At 33.3% G+C, this 20,347-nt stretch overlaps 1 protein-coding gene across 2 annotated transcripts; it reads left to right on the top strand.

The window, feature by feature from the left end:
- Nucleotides 1-16,768: 16,768 nt before the first annotated feature.
- Nucleotides 16,769-18,980, top strand: LOC133699694 (vesicle transport v-SNARE 13-like). Of its 2 annotated transcripts, none has more exons than XM_062123065.1 (6): nt 16,769-16,963; nt 17,043-17,161; nt 17,241-17,299; nt 17,375-17,563; nt 18,182-18,352; nt 18,659-18,980. In XM_062123065.1, the coding sequence occupies exons 2-6, from the start codon at nt 17,068-17,070 to the stop codon at nt 18,806-18,808; spliced, it is 663 nt and encodes a 220-aa protein (XP_061979049.1). In that variant the 5' UTR covers nt 16,769-16,963; nt 17,043-17,067; the 3' UTR covers nt 18,809-18,980. The 2 variants fall into 2 exon arrangements, with proteins under 2 accessions (XP_061979049.1, XP_061979051.1); XM_062123067.1 differs by having other exon boundaries at nt 17,047-17,161.
- Nucleotides 18,981-20,347: the final 1,367 nt, after the last annotated feature.

A 20,347-nucleotide genomic window follows, 5' to 3' on the forward strand; every position in this document is an offset into this window, starting at 1 on the left:
CATAAATAATTTTAAAATAATTGTTGAATTTTTTTCATAATTTTTAAAAATTATTTGGGTTTATTTGATAAAAAAATAAATTAATTAAAAAAATATTTTAATACCGTGTTTAACAAATACAATTCTTTTTAAAAATATTTTGACTAGTAAATTATGAAATTAAAATCCTAAAGGTTCAGCCTAGTCGCGAGGAAGGATCAATACCTAATCCAAAACCGGTGCAGGTCTTGTCCAGGAACAAAAAATATGTAGGTGATAAAAACCCTGAAGAAACCCTGGCCTTGATGGAAAGCACGACGGGCCTAGAGAACAATCAGCCAACTAAAAAACAAACCCTAGGAAACCTACACCACAAACAAATGATTTATTTCTAGGAAGACAAACTGACATGTACGTAATAAAAAACTCAGTGTCCTTCGTATTTTCTAGTAGCAATGACATACTTCTCTCCAATAAAGATCAATCTTAGGCAGCATTATTAACTAAATCTTTGCGTTAAAAAAAAATAAAAAAGAAGAAGAAACTCAGTGTCCTTCGTAATGACTATTTTACTCCATTGTTTCTACACATATCAATTACATCAGAACAAGTTTTAAATTTTTCCAAAAGATATTGAATTTTAAATAATTTTGAAAAAACATTAAAAATTCCAAAAATAACTCAAATATATCAAAAATATATTTTTTAGAGATTTTGTTTTTGTCATTTTCACTATTTTTGAATTAAAAAAATTATAAATAAAATGATGTTAAAAATCAAGTTATGACAATCATGGTCTAATCATCCTAGACCTCTTCTCAAACTCATTCACAACAATATCATTTAAAAACAACAATTCAATAATGCATAAATATAGAATACTTTTTATAAAGATTATATGTCATACATACACGCCTCCATCATCAAATACATTTATATTTGGTTCACTAATATAATTTAATGTATTACAAGTTATTAGTTCCAGAAATATCTATATTATACTAAGTTTCATAATTCAATAGAAAGTTAACATCATTTAAGTTACCTAATACAAAAGAAAGATAATTAACCGAAATCTAATGATACTCTATAAGATTAGAAGTACATGTTAACATGTTACAATTTATACAATGTGTTAGAATATATTATAAGGATTTAATAATTAATCTCATACATATCTTATTTATCTATAAATTTTTTTTTTAAACAATTATTCATTTTCATATTCCAAATCATACACAACATTTTAGATTTATATTTTACTCTTATAACTATTCTAAACTTACTAAATAATCATACAAGTCACGGTTACCGATATCTTTCAAGAAGTAATTCAAACAACATTATCCTGACAATCTAATCATAGATATCACTAGCTCTATCAAGGTCGACTAGTCTAAATATTTAATCTTGGTCATCCAAATATGAATATCACTAGCCCCGTCAAGGTTAGCTAGTATATACATTTAATTCTGATAATCCAAACATGAATGCTACTAGCCTTATCAAGATTGCCTAATTTAAACATTTATTTTCTATGTTGACATTCATGTCACATACATTAACAACAATTACTCTAACAATATAATGACGTGAAATTCTAAGGAAAATTCATATGCGCGGTGGAGGTGAAGAACACCTACCCGGAGCCTGAACTCATAAAGAAGTCTCTTGCTGTTGAGCTGAACCTGCTATCTATCCTACAATCGTCTAGCACACAACATCATTTACCATTCAATCTTTAATTCATCATGCATTGACTTTGTACTGGATTATTCCATGCTTTAACATAACATCATATTATTTTGAACCAATCATTGACTTTTTAATTTAATTTCACCCGCACTTAATCACCATTTACACTTAGTTCATATTGAAGATTTCTCTCTCATAACCTTCATTATTAAAGTCTTTTCCTCGAAACAATTTCTAGATAATTTTTGGAATTTGCTACTCTACCCATTTTCAACTTAATCCTAATGAATATTCGTCACTATTTTATACAATGATTTATTCTCTTTTTTTAAAAAAAGATTTTTTTATTTATATGAGAAATCAAGCACTTCACAACAATATTTTTCTCTAAATGTGGTAACCTTTTTCAACATTTTAGTTCACTACCATTTACAAATTTTACTTATTTTATATAACATAACCAAATTCACTCAAAAATTCATTTCCCACACAACACTATACATTAATCTCTCACAATTTTCTTAAGCAAACACAATTTCATTGTATGCTAACTTGTTCTCTCTTGAATGGCCCTTTATTCCCTTTGAGACACCATGTTTTTATTCATTATTTCTTCATGATTTAATATTCATCACAAGCTAATCTAATCAATTTGGTTCAATTCATCATCCATTTGCATTTTCCCCAAATTTCTATTACAATCCCTAATACAAAATTCATGATTTAAATATAAATTATTTTAATTGGATTAATACCGATACATTATTCATGGTAATAAACATATATCAATCATAAAAACAACAATTTATCTAGCTAAGATTCATAACTCAAGATTCCTACCACACTAACTTTCCTAAATTTCACATATCACAAAATCAATCAAATTGATCATTTGAGATGAGTTTGTTACCTTAGTTAGATATTAATTCAAGTGTCAAATGCAAGAACAACCCTAGTTTTCTTCACCCTTTTTCTTCTCCTTCAAATCTCTGCAAAACCCTTACTTTGATCTTTTTTAATTTCCAGCGTAAATATGTTTTTCTCACTCAAAATTCTCTCTTTTCACTTCTAACCATCACGTCTCTTACCCCTCAAGGTGACAGGAAAGAAGAAGAAGAAGAGAAAACACTCTTTTCTTCTTTTGGCTGAACCATCGGGTTTTAACAGGGATAATATCCAAAATAGTCTAACCGTTTGGAGAAATGATCCGTCTGTTTTATTAAATCGGTCTAGTCATTTTTCAAAACAATTAAACTATTTTTGTTTCTAGAAAAATGTACATGTTTGGCCATAAATTCCCCCCTTTTTTCAATTCTTTTGTCCCTATTTATTATATTCATTTTTTTATTTTATTTTATGACACCATAATATCTATTATATTAGTCTTCATTTATCTCGGGGTTTTCATTCTTTTCTCTTAACAAAAATTTCATCCTCAAAATTTAATTCATACTTGTATTTGAAAATAACACTGGATACTTTTTCTTTATCTTTGACTCTCGTTCCTATGTTATCTTTTTAATTTGAGAACTTTTTCAAAGTATCTTTACCATGAAAATTATTTTATTTCTAAGTTGTTTCTCATTTCTATCTAATATTTGGATGTGATGTGCATTTAAAGTCAAATCCTTTTTTTTTTTATTTCCATCTCAACTTGTGGCAACACTCAAGTGGGATCCATCTAGAGGTGATTATTTTCGGTTTGGTTTTTATATAAAAAAGTAACCAAATCGAATTTTTTTTTGAAAAAACTGAAACCAAACTGAAATCGGTTCAAATCGACTGGTTTCGGTTCAGTTTGGTTTTTAGAAAAAAACTGGTTCAAACCGGTTTTGCTCGATTTTTTCGGTTTGGCTCGGTTTTTTTCCAGTTTTTTTCGATTTGGGTTCGGTTTGATTTGGTTTTTTCAGTTTCAGGCTTATAAAACCGAAACCGAACTAAACCAGTTGGTTTTTTTAAAATTTTAATCGGTTTAATCGATTTTTTTCATTGTTCGGTTTTTCGGTTATTTTTTTCTGGTTTTCTCGGTTTAATCGATTTTTCAGTTTTTTTGCTCACCTCTAGATCCATCTCAACCTTCTCAAGTAACAATACGTGAAATACATCATGTATTTTTGACAAGTGCAATGGTAAGGCCTATATATGCAACTAAACCTATCATTTGAATTATCGTAAAAGGACCAATATATCTCGAGGTCAATTTTCCTTTCATCACAAACCACATAATATGCTTCTAAGATGTAACCTTTAGGAACACTTAATCCTTCACCTCAAACTCAAGGGGCCTTCGTCTTTTATCTACAAAGCTTTTATGTTTATTCTGAGTTGCTTTCATTCTATCTTTTATGATTTTCACCTTCTATTTGGTAATCTTTACCAATTCTGGGCCAATTAATTTCCTATCCCCCATTTCTTCCCAACAGATTAGAGTTCAACACCTTTTTCCATACAAAACTTCATAGGAAGTCATTCTTATTGTAGCTTGATAGTTATTATAAATGAACTCCATCAATGGTAGGTAATTCTCCCAGTTTCCTCCAAACTCCAATATACAAGACCGCAAGAAATTCTCTAAAGTTTGAATAGTTCTTTTTTACTGTCATCCGTATGAGGATGAAATGTAATACTTAGATTCAACTTTCTCCTTAGAGCATGTTGGATGCTTGGCCACAACCTGGATGTAAACTTAGGGTCTTATTCAGACACTATTGATATTGGTATTCCATATAACCTGACTACTTTATTCACATACAATCTTGCTTGCTTATCAACTACTTCTGTCATCTTCATAGGCAAAAACAATATAGACTTAGTCAATTGATCAATTATAACCTAAATGACATCAGTTCCTCTTTTTTCATTAGGTAGTTCTGATACAGAATCCATTGTGATGTGTTCCCTCTTCCATTCCAGAATTAAAAGTGGTTGCAAAGGCCCTATTGACTTTTGATATTCCACTTTAACCTATTGACACACACTATATTTGGATACATACTTAACCATTTCTTTTTTTATATTTGGCCACCAGTAAAAACTTCTCTAAATCTTTATACTCCCCGGATGTATAACAAACCTAGATTCATATGCCTCTTTCAACACTTTAATCTTAAGAATTTTATTATCATGTAAATATATTTGTTTTTTTGTTATTATCATCCCATCCTCTAGGATTTGAAAAGAAGTCTCGACTCTTGCCTTTACCATGTCTATCACTTTACCCACCTTAACATCCATCATTCAGGCTTCTAACATTCTATCACAAAGTATTGACCATACTTTTAATTGCGCCAATAAGGACCCTTTTGATCCAACTTCCAATCAAGCATCAATTTTTTTTCCTTTCAATTCAACTAATTCCTTATTATTCCAATTCATGGACTCATCCATCACTATCTTATTTTTGCTACTGAGAGCATTTACAATAACATTTACTTTCCCTAAGTGGTAATCTATATTACAATCATAATATTTAATTATCTCTAACCACCTCTATTCTTACATATTTAGCTCCTTTTACGTCATTAGATATCTTAAGCTTTTATGATCAGTAAAAATCTAAACTTGAGATCCATACAAATAGTGTCTCCATACCCTCAAGGCAAACACCATAACCATTAGTTTTAGATCATGAATTGGATAATTTACTTTATAAGGCCTTAGTTGCTTTAATGCATAAGTTATTATCTTTTCATGTTGCATCAAAACACAACCCAAACCCTTCCTTAAAGCATTATTGCAGACCATAAATCCTTCGGATCCTAAAAGAAGTGTTAGTATTGGGGTAGTAAGAAGCCTCTTCTTCAATTCCTCGAAGCTTTCTTCATATTCCTTTGACCATTACCACTTTACTCCTTTTCAACTTAATTGTGTCAAAGGTGTTGCTATGGTTAAGAACCCCTCAATAAATCTTTTATAGTATCCTACCAACCCAAGAAAACTATGAATTTCTATGACATTTATTGGTCTCTCCCACTTTAATATTACTTCAACCTTCTTAGGGTCCATAAATTTCCCTTTAAAAAATAAGTCATGTCCTAGAATAACAACTTTTTTAAGCTAAAATTCACACTTACTTAATTTAGCATCCAACTTTTGATCCCTCCTTATATGCTCTTCATGCTCCATATAGAAACCAGAATATATTAGAATGTCATCTATAAATACTACTACAAACTAATTTAAATAAGGTTGGAAAACCTGATTCATAAGATCCATGAACATGATAGGAGCATTTATCAGCCCAAACGACATTACTAGGAACTCGTAGTGTCCATAACGAGTTCTAAAAGCAATCTTTGGTATGTCTTGCTTCTTAATTCTTAATTGATAATACCATGACCTTAGGTCAATCTTTTAGAATACTCTTGCCCGTTTTAATTAGTCGAATAAATCATCTTTCCATGGAAGCAGATATTTGTTCTTCATCATCACCCTATTCAATTGTCTGTATCCCATCTGTCTTTTTTACAAATAATACTAGAGCTTTATAGGGTGCATTACTTGAATGTATGAATCCCTTATCTAATAACTCCCGCAGCTAGATCTTCAATTCAACAAATTTTACAAGTGTCATTCTATAGGGCAACTAAGATACATGAGATACACTAAAAGGTACATCAATGGAAATTTCAATCTCTTTTTCCAGAGGCAACCCTGGTAACTCGTTTGGAAACACATATGAAAATTCCTATACAATCAAAAGATTATTTATCTCCATCCCACCTTGTTCAACATCCTTCACATATGCAAGGTAAGTCGAGCACTCATTTCTTAACAATTTTTTAGCATTCATATCTGAAACTACATAATTTGGCAGAAATTTTTTTTCTCTCATAAAAATTATCCTCTTACCATTTATTCCTTGAAGGATTACTGTTTTTGCAAAGCAATCTATCTGAGCCTTGTGTTCACTCAGAGAACCCATTTGGAAAATTAAATCAAGATCATACAACTCTATAGGCATTAAATTTACCTCTATGTTCAGTCCCTCTATGTTTACCCTAAAATTTTTATACATATAATCCACACACACAACATCCCTAAGTGGAGTACTAATTATAAACCTTTTCTTTAACTTGGTTGTACTTTTAACTTATTGTCAACCCTTTTAGCTATAAAAAGAGTGTATAGTTTAAGGATCAATTACAACATAAACTTGTTGGGAATCTAAAAGTATTGTACCTACCACAACATTTAAAGTAGCTTGGACCTCGTCTTAGGTTACATGGAAAACTCTTTCCTGAGTTTTGTGCCTCTATGCTTTAGGCCTACCTCGATTGCCATTGACCCTTCATTGAGTGGGCCTCCTAGGCCGACTCACAGTAACCTTGTCTTATCCTTGTGTTTTTTCAGTAGCTTTATAGGGACATTCTCTCTTAAAATGTCTTATTTCACCAAAAAAATGACACCACTAACCCAAATATTGTCAGGCCCTCCATCTGTGCACCCCCTACCTGCAAATATAACATCTACCTAGGGATACTTAATAATTGTCCAGGTGCCTCTGCTCACATCATACACAATAAGGATAAGTGATAGTTTTTTGATCAACGGAGCCTCATGTAGAACTAACCGCTGGGCGTGTTTACCCTTTAGAAGATCCTCTACCCGTGCCTTGAGAGAATCCATCTAAGGCTCCTCCATGAATAAAACTCCCTTCTTTCTTTTTAAATTGGCTATATTATCTTTATTTGTCCTTCTTCTAAACATGAGGTCAACCTAAAAAGAATTCACCCTTTTTCCTTTTATTAATATTTTCCAAGAAGTAATTCAAGTAATATTATCCTAACAATCTAATCATAGATACCGTTAGCCCATTAAGGTTACCTAGTCTAAACATTTAATCCTTGTCATCCAAATATGGATGCCACTAGCCCCATCAAGGTTAGCTAGTCTACAAACTTAATCTCAATCATCCAAACATGGATGTCAATAGCTTCATCAAGATCGGCTAGTCTAAACACCTAATCTTGGTCATCTAAACATGAATGCCACTAGCCCCATTAATTTTAGCTAGTCTACACATTTAATCTCGATCATCCAAATATGGATGCTATTAACCCCGTCAAGGTCGACTAGTCTAAACATTTAATCCCAGTCATCCAAACATGGATGCCACTAGCCTTGTCATGGTCGGCTAGTCTACACATTTAATCTTGGTCATTCAAACATAGATGCCATTAGCCCTGTCAAAGTCGGCTAGTCTAAACATTTGTTTTCTATATTGACATTCATGTCACATACATTAATGACAATTACTCTAATAACATAATGATGCAAAATTCTAAGGAAAATTCATATGCGTAGTGGAGGTGAAGAACACTTACATGAGGCCTTGACCCATGAAGAAGTCCCTTGTTGTTGAGTTGAACCCGCTACTTGTCCTACATCGTTTGGCACACAACATCATTTACCATTTAATCTTTAATTCACCAAGCGTTGACTTTGTAATCAATTATTCCATGCTTTAACATAATATCATAATATTTTGAACCAATCACCAACTTTTTAGTTTAATTTCACCCATACTTAATCATCATTTACACTTAGTTCATATTGAAGATTTTGCTCTTATAACCTCCATCATTTAAGTCTTTCCCCCGAAAGAATTTCTAGATAAATTTTGGAATTTGCTACTCTAGGCATTTTCAACTTAATCCATATGAATACTAGTCACTATTTTACATCATGATTTATTCTTAATTTTTTTTAAGAAATATGTTTTCCTTTATATAAAAAATCAAGCACTTCATAACTATCTTTTCTTTTAAATCTGACAACCTTCCTCAACATTCTAGTTCACTACCATATACAAATTTTACTTATTTTATGTAAAATAGCCAAATTCATTCAAAAATTCATTTCCTACACAACACTATGCATTAATCTCTCACAATTTTTTTTAAGCTAACACAATTTTATTACATGCTAACTCATTCTCCCTTGGTTGACCCTATATGCCCTTAGAGACACCATGTTTTTATTTATTATTTCTTTATATTTTAATACTCATCACAAGCTAATCCAATCCAATTGGTTCAATTCACCATCCATTTCCTCTAAATTTCTATTACAATCCTTAATACAATATTCATGATTTAAATATCAATTCTTTTAATTGGATTAATACCCATCCATTTTTTATGTTAACAAATATAAATCAATTATAAAAACAACAATTTAATTAGCCAAGATTCATAACTCAAGATTCCTACCACATTAATATGTCTAATATATCACATATCACAAAATCAATCAAATTGATCATTTGAGATGAGTTTGTTATCTCAGTTAAATGTTAATTCAAGTTTCAAATGCAAGAATAACCCTAGTTTCCGTCACCCTTCTTCTTCTCTTTCAAATCTCTCCAAAACCCTTACTTTGATCTTTCTTAATTTCTAGTGTGAATATGTTTTTTCTCCTTCAAAATCCTCTCTTTTCACTCCTAACCATCACTTCTCTAACCCCTCAATGTAATAGCCCCATCAACTAAAGGATGTTAAAACAAGAAATTTTACAATAGTTCTACACATTTCCATCGAATATAAGCCTTTATTAACAATTCTATAAGATTTTAGTAAAGTTTTCTCTATACCTAAACATACCAAGTCATCAACTACTTCTTTCATATCACAAGTCATTATCATAAATATGGTCCATTTATCTTGGACCTTATTTCATATCATTACAAGCAAGAATAGATTAAACCTATTCTTTCAACCCTTATTTTATCATACACCATTCAATAATTACATCATGTTCATTCCATAATAATTTAATTATAAATAAAAGTTGAAAGAGTAATAAATTATATTCATTTCCTTACATATATTCATGTCTCTCCCTTGTGCCTCCCATATTTTATCCCACAAGACTGGTTGTGCCCATAAACTAGCTAATAATGAACCTTTTTTCCCTATATCCAATTGAGCTTGCAGTTTCCCTAACTCCAAGAGTTCTCTATGATCTTGTATTATTAGTTCATCAACCACTTCCTTACATTTTCTACTCAAGAAATCTGCTACAACATTTGTTTTCCTTAGGTGATAGTCGATTATATAATCGCAATCCTTGATTAGTTATTCCCACTTATTTTGACGCATGTTCAACTCCTTCTACTTCATCAAGTATTTAAGGCTTTTATGATTTGTAAATATTCACACTTGATTAGTGATGGGGGTATCCCTACTTATCTTCATTATGTTCCTTTCCTTACATACATATACTACAAACCCTTCTAACCCTTTTAGAAAAGCTACCATTAGAGCAAATGTCAACCTTTTCTTAAGCTCTTGAAAACTTTTTTTGCACTCCCTTATCCATTTGAATTTGACTCCCTTACAGGTCAACTGGGTTATTGGATAGGCTGTCCTTGAAAACCCTTTAATGAATCTTTGATTTTACCCTACCAACCCCAAAAAGCTTTGAATCTCTATCATATTTGTGAGCTGCTCCCTTTTCAACATAGCTTCCACCTTTTAGGGTCCATATAAATCCCTAACATGGCCTAAAAACACTACTTCAACTCATATTTGTTTAACTTCACACATAACTGATTTCTCCTCAGCGTTTGTAATACTACTTTTAAATGTTGTTCATACTCTTCTCATGAACGGGAATAAACTAAGATGTCATTGATAAATACTACCACAAACTTTTTCAGATACAGTTGGAAAACCTAGTTCATTAAGTCTATAAAATCATTGGGGAGTTTGTCAATCCAAACAACATTACCAAGAACTTATAATGCCCATATCAAGTCTTAAAACTTGTTTTCTAGATGTCTTGCTCTTTAATTGTTAACTCTTTGTATCCAGACCTCAAATCAATCTTCAAAAACACTTGCCCCCTATTGAGATGATCAAATAAATCATCAATCCTGGGTAACACATACTTGTTCTTGACCGTTATTTTATTCAGTTGCTAATAATCTATGCATAACCGGAAAGTCCAATCCATCTTCTTCATGAACAATATAGGAGCACCCAAAGATGAGTTGTTGGGCTGAATAAATCCTTTTCCCAACAACTCTTATAGTTAAGCCTTTAGTTCCACTAATTCAGTAGAGACCATCTTGTAAGGAGCTCGTGAGATTGGGGTCATAACCCATAAAACTTCTATTGACACCTCAATTTCTCGCTCTGGAGGTAATCTTGGCAAGTCTTCTAGAAACACTTATGGAAATTCTTGTACTATTGGAATCTACAACAAGCTCACTCCTTTCTTCTCTATATTTATTACATATGTTGTAACCCAATTTTGGCCCTTTGACTTTTAATTTAATTTTTCAGGGTTTAAAATGTAAAATTAAAAGATCAGAGATTTATTTTGATGAAAAGTGTGATTTGTCAACTTGCGTGAAAACTAGGGACTATAATGTGCTTTTGTTATTTTATCCTTATCTTCAAGATAATCTTTATCTTCAAGATAATGATAATTATCCGCTTTCGAATTTGATTCTTAATCAAATTCAAACTTCAAAGAAGAGAATAAGTTTGATTGAAACTTTATTTTCTACATGCGATGGGACTCTTGCACTATAAATACAGATCTGCGTGCATGAAAAAAAGGGAGGAAACCCCGGGGAGCAACCACAAGAAACCCTAGAGAGAGGTCATCATCAGAAATCTAAAAGAGAGAAACATAAAAAAAGAGGAAGGGGCAGCGAACCCTACACTAGCCGCCCCCCTTCTCAGCCCTTTCCTTTTCTTCTTTCCCAGCCTCTAGAAATGGCTCTCAACTCATCCCTTTTTCCCCTCAGCTTATCCCCGTAACCCAACGAAGCAGAACAAAAAAAAGAAGAGAAAAGACCACCTTTCATCTCTCCATCTTATAGACCCAGCAAAAGAGGACCTTCTTCAACCTCCAAAAACCACCATATAGGCTTTCATCCGGTGTTGCAGGAGAGGCCTTCGTCTCCTCTTTCCCCTCAGTCCAGCAGGAACTTCTTCTCTACACGTAATAACAACTTCTCTTTATACCAGCCACTCTCTGCAAAACTGCACCCACTATGAACATCGTACAAACTAGCAACCTACACTCCTGCTCCCCAGCAGCAAGCTTCCTCTCTACGAACTAGCACTACGCGCCTTCTTTAGCTCCACCAACATCCAGTAACCGCCACTATGCACCGTGAGCATGCACCAGCCATAACAGTAACAACCTTCTCTTCTCAGTAGAGATAGGACGGACACAAACACAGGGACACGAAGTAGGAGACTAGGGTAACGAAGCCAACACTAGAGACTAATAAAAACAGAATGACCAGAACAAGTGAAGATAAGAAGAAACAGGAAGAGTGTTTGCTCGATCAGCAGCATCACGTCTCCATCGCCATCGTCCTTGTCTCTGGTTGCACCACCCCTCCTTGAACAGAAGAATGCGAAGAAGAATAGAGGAAGTTTAAGACAAGATGGGAAGAGGGAATACCAGTGGAGAACAAGAAGAAACAAAAGAGGAGGAGAAAACAGTCGGCCAATCTTCTTTCACCAGCGTCTCCATGACCAGTATAATGTAAGTTCTTTGTATTATAATTCACTTGTTACAGTAGCTATGAATTATAATTCACTTGTTACAGTAGTAGTGAATTATAATTCATTTGGTTCTGTAGCAGGCGTGCATTGACACACGCCTGTTACTTGACCGGGTCACTAGCTTAGCCAATGACTAGGCTGGACCGGGTGGGTCAGCCCCCCCTAAAAACAAATTATATATGCATTGAGTTAAATTCACTTTACTGGTTTATTCATTGACGTCAGAGTCAGGAATAACATACGTCTTCTTTTTCACTATGTAATATTTATCAACGCAAGAGTTGGAGGTATCTGTAGTTGAATATTCACTGACGCCAAAGTTAGGAACACCGTACTTTGTGGATTGCGTAATATTTATCAACTCTAGAGTTGAAAATATTCATAGGTGAATATTCACTGACGTCAGAGTCGAGAATATTATAGGATGACTATAAGAATGAAACAAAAATAAATCTTTAGCAATTTAAGACAAAACTAGCAATGCAGCCTACCTCAGGTTCCTAGTGACTATAATACTAGGTAATGACTCCTTGAACTAGTCCTTTTCCCCTAAAAGAACAAGATGTCAGGTATCTGTTCTTTTTCCAGTCGAGAGATTAATTTTTAATCGGTCGCCGTGATGTCCGGGTGTGACAACATAAACAAGGTAAACTTCGCCCACTTCCTCACAAGTTTCCTAGCAGCAAGTATTGACAACAATCCTTCATACACCTTATTCCTTTCACCCCTAAATTCTACCTTTTTCCCCATTAGATGTCCTAAGAGATACCCCTTTAGTGTGACAATGTACGTTAGCATGATATGTGCTAAGCCAATCCGTCCCAAGGATCACATTAAAATCGTGTATCTTTAATGGAATTAAGTTTACCCTCAATTTCTACCCTCTCACGTTGGAGTACAAATTATTAAGCCCTCATTTAATCTACTAATAGGTACTTGCAAGTATTTACAAATTTATATGCTATAAATGAATGTATAACCCCTAGGTCTATCAACACATAACCCTCATAAACATTTATTAAAGCCATAACTACCACTACCTTGGATAAAGTCTAACCGCCTACTAATTTAAATGATACACCCTACCTAGAGCCCTATCTCCACGACTCCGACCCCGTCTTCTACTTACACTCACACTAGACTAGTTATATCTGCTTTTTAAGCTGGCCTATCCACGACGACGAAGTGTTGCTGGCTCTGAGTTTGTGCTTGGTTAGGGAAATTCCTTTTTAAGTGCCTATATTCCCTGTATAAATGGCACACAACCTCCAAATACTAATAATCCTTCCATTTATATCCTTCTTACCGATAAATGAAACATCTCTCGAACATCACCCTACAATCTCCTAGGTGAAAATGGTTGCAAATCTCACATCATGGAAAGGAAAAAGCTTTTCGACCTGTAGTTCCAAATGAATTACCACCCCAAGTCAGCCCAAATCTACTGCCATTAATCTTATATTTAGTCCTATTTGATTGAACATATCTTCCTGAAGATCTTACAATGAAGAGGCTATCCTCTCTCTTTTAACTCTGAACCTAGGGCTTTTCGTTGCCTCTTTTAGGAAAGAGAAGTCTACCTAAACAAAACATAGGCTCATTTCTTTTCATATTCTTTACCCCATCTTGTCTTGCAGTGTAGGGCTGCTTCATATTCAACATTACCTTTAGTTTGAGCAACCTCCATTAATTCTCTTATGGTGTGAGGTTGGAAAGTCACCATCCTTTTCTCAACTCCCGTCAAAGGCCATTCTGAAATCTCTCAATCCGGTGTTGTTTTGTAGATAACAATGCACTGGAAAGGTCTTCAAAATGCCTTTTGTATTGCCCTATAGTCATAGTTCTTTGTTTTAACCCCTAGAACTCTTGTTCCTTTCTTCTTTAATGCTATCGTGAATAATATATGACCTTAAAATCCCTGTAGAAATTAGCTCAAACAAGTGCTTCCCCTACCCTACAGGTCTTCACTGCGGTTTACCAAGTCCGAGAACTGTCAGCCAATAATTATGCCATGCAATTTACTCTCACCTCTTCGGGCACTAGAATCTAGGTAAACGATTCTTCTATCTTTTGAAGCCACTGACTTGCGAATTTTGCATCCTCATCCTTAAAAAAAGGCAAATAACTTATATTCTTTATATTCTTTACGTAGTGAACCAAGGTATAGTAGTCTCCCTACTAGTCGAACCTGCAGTTCTTGTTATACTCAATAGAATCACTCTGATAATTTGCTCAAAATAAACGAGATCCAGTAATACAAGTGGTGCCTCTAGTGGTGCCACAGGTGAAGGTCCCTCTAGCTGAGCTGTCATAAGAGGTGTCTCTCGTTATGGCATTTCTGATGCAGAGGATGAAGAAGCACCCCTCAAGATAGATGGATCCCTCTGTGCCACTTGGGCTTGACTCTTCGGTGAGTGGGATGCAGTGTCATCCATTAAGTCAGCCTCATGATCCCTCACCTCATCACTAGAGTTTGTCTGTTCTTGTCTTGAAGATGGCCTAACCATCATCCCTTAACATATACATACCATCCTGAAATCAACATTTAGCTTTCCTTCAATAATTCATACAATCATCATCTTTATACTATTATATTTTATCATCACATCATTCCTAAATACCCCAGCCAGGCTTTGATATGAATATGTAATAGCCTCATTAACTAAAGGATGTTAAAACATGAAATTTTACAATAGTTTTACACATTTTTATCGAATGTGAGCCTATATATATAATGCATACTTACACACGTAGTCATGTTACTAAATTTATTAACAATTCTACTGAAATTTTGGCAAAATTTCCTTTATACCTAGACATATACCAAGCCATCGACTACTTCTTTCATATCACAAGTTATTATCACAAATATGGTCCATTTTTCTTGGACCTTATTTCATATCATTACAACCAAGAATAGACCACACTTATTCTTTTAACCCTTATTTTATCATTTACCATTCAATAATTACATCATGTTCATCCCACACTAATTTAATTAAAAATAAAAGCTAAAAGAGTAATAAACTCAATCTTATGCACTCATATCTAACCACATGTTTTAAACTTTTCTTCCCATATATATATATATATATATTATTGATCTTATTTATTCTTTATTTAATCCATATACACATTTATACATTGTTCTTTGACCTTCCCTGTATCAATATGCTTTCATAGATAGGACACGATGATGACCTCACATGATTCAAGGTAAAAATAAGATAGATGACAAGATTCCTAACCATTCGAATACCCTGTTAGTTTGCCAATAAGACCCCTAGGTCTGGATGAATATTTTAAGCATTTGCAATTTTTATTTTCAAGACTCGGAGGATGAGAGAAACAAATACATTCAGTACCCTTAAAGAGCTAATAACCTCCCACTAAAGCTTGTTTACATGGATCAATCTCTATATCATATGAACAATAAGTTTAGGATATGCATAGATGATTAGGTCCCATTTAGTGGAAGAACCAAAGAGACCAATAAGTGTATACATCTTAAGCATAAATATGTATGTCTAGCCAAAACTTGGATGGCTCAACTTATCTTCCATGAACCATAAATACATATAATATGTTCATTGAATGAAAACATGTGCTAAAAATTACTTTTGCCTAAGAGACAATGTCAATGACGTCAAAATATTGGCCTAATAGTATCATATCCACATCCACATCAAATAAACGTATCCCCTTATCAATCGTTGGTGCAATTTGGTGGCATGAAAATAGACAATTCTACCCCTCTTAACATCCAATAAGACAAGACATGCAATACATAAAAAGGTCCAAGACTTAAGTTTTAGGATGTGTTTGTTTTTATGGTTGAACTTGAGTTTGGTGTATAATTGGACTGTACTCAACCTCAACCTCAACAATAACCACTAAACACAAACACACTCTTGGAATCAAATACTCTCTATTCTTCTACCTCACACCATGTAATTTATCTTTTAGTACTTGTATTACCTAATTAACCTTTACAAGCACCATTTCCTCTTATATACATTAACTTAACCATAAAATAATCTCCCAACCCATTAGAGTGGCTTGTTTTATACGTTTTCCAACCATCTCAACTCTTAATAGGCACCTGGTGGTATCCATTTAGTTGTGAAAAAAACTACATCCTCATTAAAGTTTTTAAATTCATTAATTTAAAAGCCGTTTTTAGTCTCATCATTTACTTTTTAAAAATATAAAATGTATATGTTCAACCATCTCCACTTGTAAATATATTTAAAAATTACCTTATATATATAAAATTTAATAGATGTAACTTTCTCCATTAAGTTTTTTAAAAAATGAAGATATTTTAATTTAATTTCTAAATTTTAATCTAAATAAATATTTGCATATTCATTTTTTATAGATAAATAAATATATATATTTTTAAAACAAATAATTAGACTCAGCTCGAGACAAAAAAATGCAAACACCTAAAAATAAATTAAAAAATAATCCTACAAAATTTAATTTAGTAGTAAAATAATATTACCTGATATTCCTCGCTTGGACGGAAGCGAGTACATTAATCTCACCCAGTAGCGCACATAACACATACAATAGAGAGAACACAGCAAACATAACACAATCAAACCGACACGTGACTGTATCATTAACCTCTCCTTCCATTGAACCATTTTGTGACCCCCGCAAACGTGCATTGTCGGTTGAAAAACCACCGCCGCTGATTCGAGAAGATTCGGTTAGCCGGATCCGGCAACTCTCTCCTCTGATCATACCAGGTAATTGAAATTCCGATCGTGATTGATTGGTAAATTTATTGATGGAATTGAGGATCCGATTTCGTTTGGGTTTTGATAGATAGAGAGGTTAAAAATTGGAAAAGATGAGCAACATATTTGAAGGATACGAGCGTCAATACTGCGAACTCTCTTCTAATTTATCCAGAAAATGCACCGCTGCTCTTTCTCTTGATGGAGGTACCTAATCTCAATTATATATTTTCATTTTTGTTAATTTTGATTATTTTTTATGCTTTTTTTTTTAAATTTTTTCCAGAGAAAAAGAAGCAAAAGATTTCCGAAGTAAAAGCTGGATTAGAGGATGCTGAAGCTTTGGTACCTAAAAAAATATCCTAATTCTTTCATTTTATTGTCCTCAGGATTTTATTTTTATTTATTTTGATTTTTTAGATTCGGAAAATGGATCTGGAAGCGAGAAATTTGCAGCCAAATGTGAAGGCTGTTCTTCTGGCTAAATTGAGGGAGTACAAGTCAGATTTGAACAATCTAAAAACTGAGGTTAAAAGAATTGGTTCTGGTAATCTTAATTCAGCTGCTCGCGATGAGCTCTTGGAAGCTGGAATGACTGATGCCTTGATGGTATGTCACTCTCCATATGTTGCTCACAAAATTATCATGCTCTTCATTGTTTGTTTTCGGTTGGCTGGTTTTTCCTTACTGATTAAATGTTCTTGTATTGAAGAAGAATTGGTGATGATTCTCGTAAGTTGAGACATCCCTAGAAACTCTCTGTTTAGCAGTTTAACTCGTCAATGTGGCTACTTTGTAATATTTTTTGTGTTCGTATTTTGTTGCTTGAAATGCAGAAAGGATATATATTGCGCCTTGGTTTTCACTTTGATTTCCCCTTTTGTTATGTTAGATTCATGCAGGAATAATATTTTAATATATGTTGTCTGGAGTATTAGTATGATATGGATGGGCTGTCTTCCGTTGTGGTGCGTGCCTCGCTTCTGCAACCAGACACCACAATAATCTATATATTGGTGCAGTGTCAAACCTCAAAAGTGATCTTGCTGTTGCTTGTTAGAAATGGCGATTTAGGTGTCTATTGTGAGGAATGAATAGCGTGTGAACTAGAATTTACATGCTTTGTGGATATTTCTCTTTAAATCTGGAATACAGTTCTGAGTATCATCATTTTCCTTCGAAAGTGCTGAGAATATTTGACAATTATGGTTTGTGCAACTGGAATAGGCCTCAGGAGATCAAAGATCAAGATTGATGATGGCGACGGAAAGACTAAATCATTCCAGTGACAGAATTAAGGATAGTAGAAGAACTATGCTTGAAACAGAAGAACTTGGTGTTTCAATTCTTCAAGATTTGCATCAACAGCGACAGTCTCTCTTACATGCACATAACACGGTATTCCTGCATTGAATTTATTGATTTTATTTATATCAAACCTTCATCACCAATCATTGTTTACTTTCATCCAAGTTTCAGTATGTTTTCTTCTCTATTTAAGAGTGATATTTGAATTTGCTATATAGTTATAGTTTTACGGATCCTGATGCATGAGCTAGGTTTCGCACACTGCAGCTTCCTTTTAATTCTTTCTGGTTTAAACCTGTATTACACTGAACAAAGTTATGCTTGGTTGACCTTGACTATATTTCACTCAGTTTGGGATTGGAACTACTTATTTTATGGTTCTTCCTGTATTGTCAGCTTCATGGAGTGGATGACAACATCGGTAAGAGTAAGAGAGTATTGACTGCCATTTCGAGGAGGATGAACAGGAACAAGTGGATGATCAGTGCCATCATTGCTGTTCTTGTTGTTGCCATCATCTTGATCCTGTACTTCAAACTCAAATAGGCAAGATATCCCTTGTTCCAGTGTTTTTCCAAGCCATAACTTGATTTTTTTTTCCTTTTGACTTGATTATGTATGAGTTTGCCATCAATTGCTGATGTGAGTGAAGAATTTGATATATATACAGTCTTGTACTTTTTATCCATTTTAATTATATGGATTGAACTTTGGTGAACTTCTACTCGCATGGTATCTTTTCCCCATTATAGCGTCCTTCATGGACACAATATTAATTCCGGAATTTACCAAACGTAGCACCCCAAAGCAAGCAGTCATTTGAGAGTGTAGTTGAAATGAGTCTAGTCTGCTAAATCGCGGCTGCAAACTGATGCTGCATTCTGCGTTCTGGTTCTTGTATTGGTTGGCCCAAAAATTGTAGCCATTGTTGGGTCCAAGTTTAGAGTCGTTGCCTTATTGTCAAGAATTATATGTTACATGACTCAATGATATGAAAACTGATGTGAATTTGGAGGGTAAAAACCCTAAAATCTATAGGTAAAATTGAAAGTTGAAAAAAACCTAACCAGTGATTAGCTAAGCCGAAGAAACTTTAAAATCAAATTCAAAAACACAAAGAAACTATGAAGCTGAAATCAAGAACACCAAGAAAACTAGGGTTTAATAATTTTGAGAGAACTAAACCTAATAATGAAAAGCAAGACTCAAAACATGAACAAGACTAATTTTAAGGATAGTAGATAAAACCTGATTTTAAATTGAAGCTATGGTATCAATTGATGCTTTATGTCATCTTAGAAGGAATTCTCGAAGTTTTTATGTATAAATATCTTAAATTAGTCAATTAATTGACTTTTTGACCCTCTTAGCTCTTGACCTTGTAATAGATCCAATTAGCGCCTTTAATGGATTCCATAATGATGCTTGTTGATTCTCATCATTCCTTTATTTTTTACTTAAAAGAATCCGACCTCAAATCATTACCAATATCAAATAGAGAGATAAAAACATTAAAAGTAGAACTAGTATTGTTGCACATGTGCGGCGTCACGGTGGTTATCCTCTCAAAGTTGGATCTTCATGGTAATGGGTGGAAAGAACAATGAATTTTTGTCTTTTATCAGTAAAAAAAGATGGAGTCACCACCTAATATTTTGGTAACTAGAAACCTTAACTGATCTTAGAGTCTAGATAATAAGACTAGTTGTGTATAGGAAGGATATATTACTTCTAGTACACCTCACCTAAAGTAACTATATTGTTTGTTTATCTGATATATAAATTAAGGTAAGTTGTGTTTTCTAACTATTGGTTTGTCTAATGTTTAAGAAAAATCCTTTTTAATATGAAAGTCCTTAATCTTATTAGGCTAAAACCTAACCGTTTTAATGTCAAAACATATTTTTTTTTGCATTTTTCTTTTAATATTAGGAATTCATCATACATATAAGTTTGTAATTCTTGATGTTCAAACAAACAAAATAATTTTTTTGGTATTTATAAAATATAGGCTAAATTCTCATGGATTTCATAAACTGGTTATTAAATTTAAAAATACATGCAAAGATATCAACAAAACTATTA

The sequence above is a fragment of the Populus nigra genome, chromosome 7, assembly GCF_951802175.1.
Source record: "Populus nigra chromosome 7, ddPopNigr1.1, whole genome shotgun sequence".
Taxonomy (NCBI): Eukaryota; Viridiplantae; Streptophyta; class Magnoliopsida; order Malpighiales; family Salicaceae; genus Populus; species Populus nigra.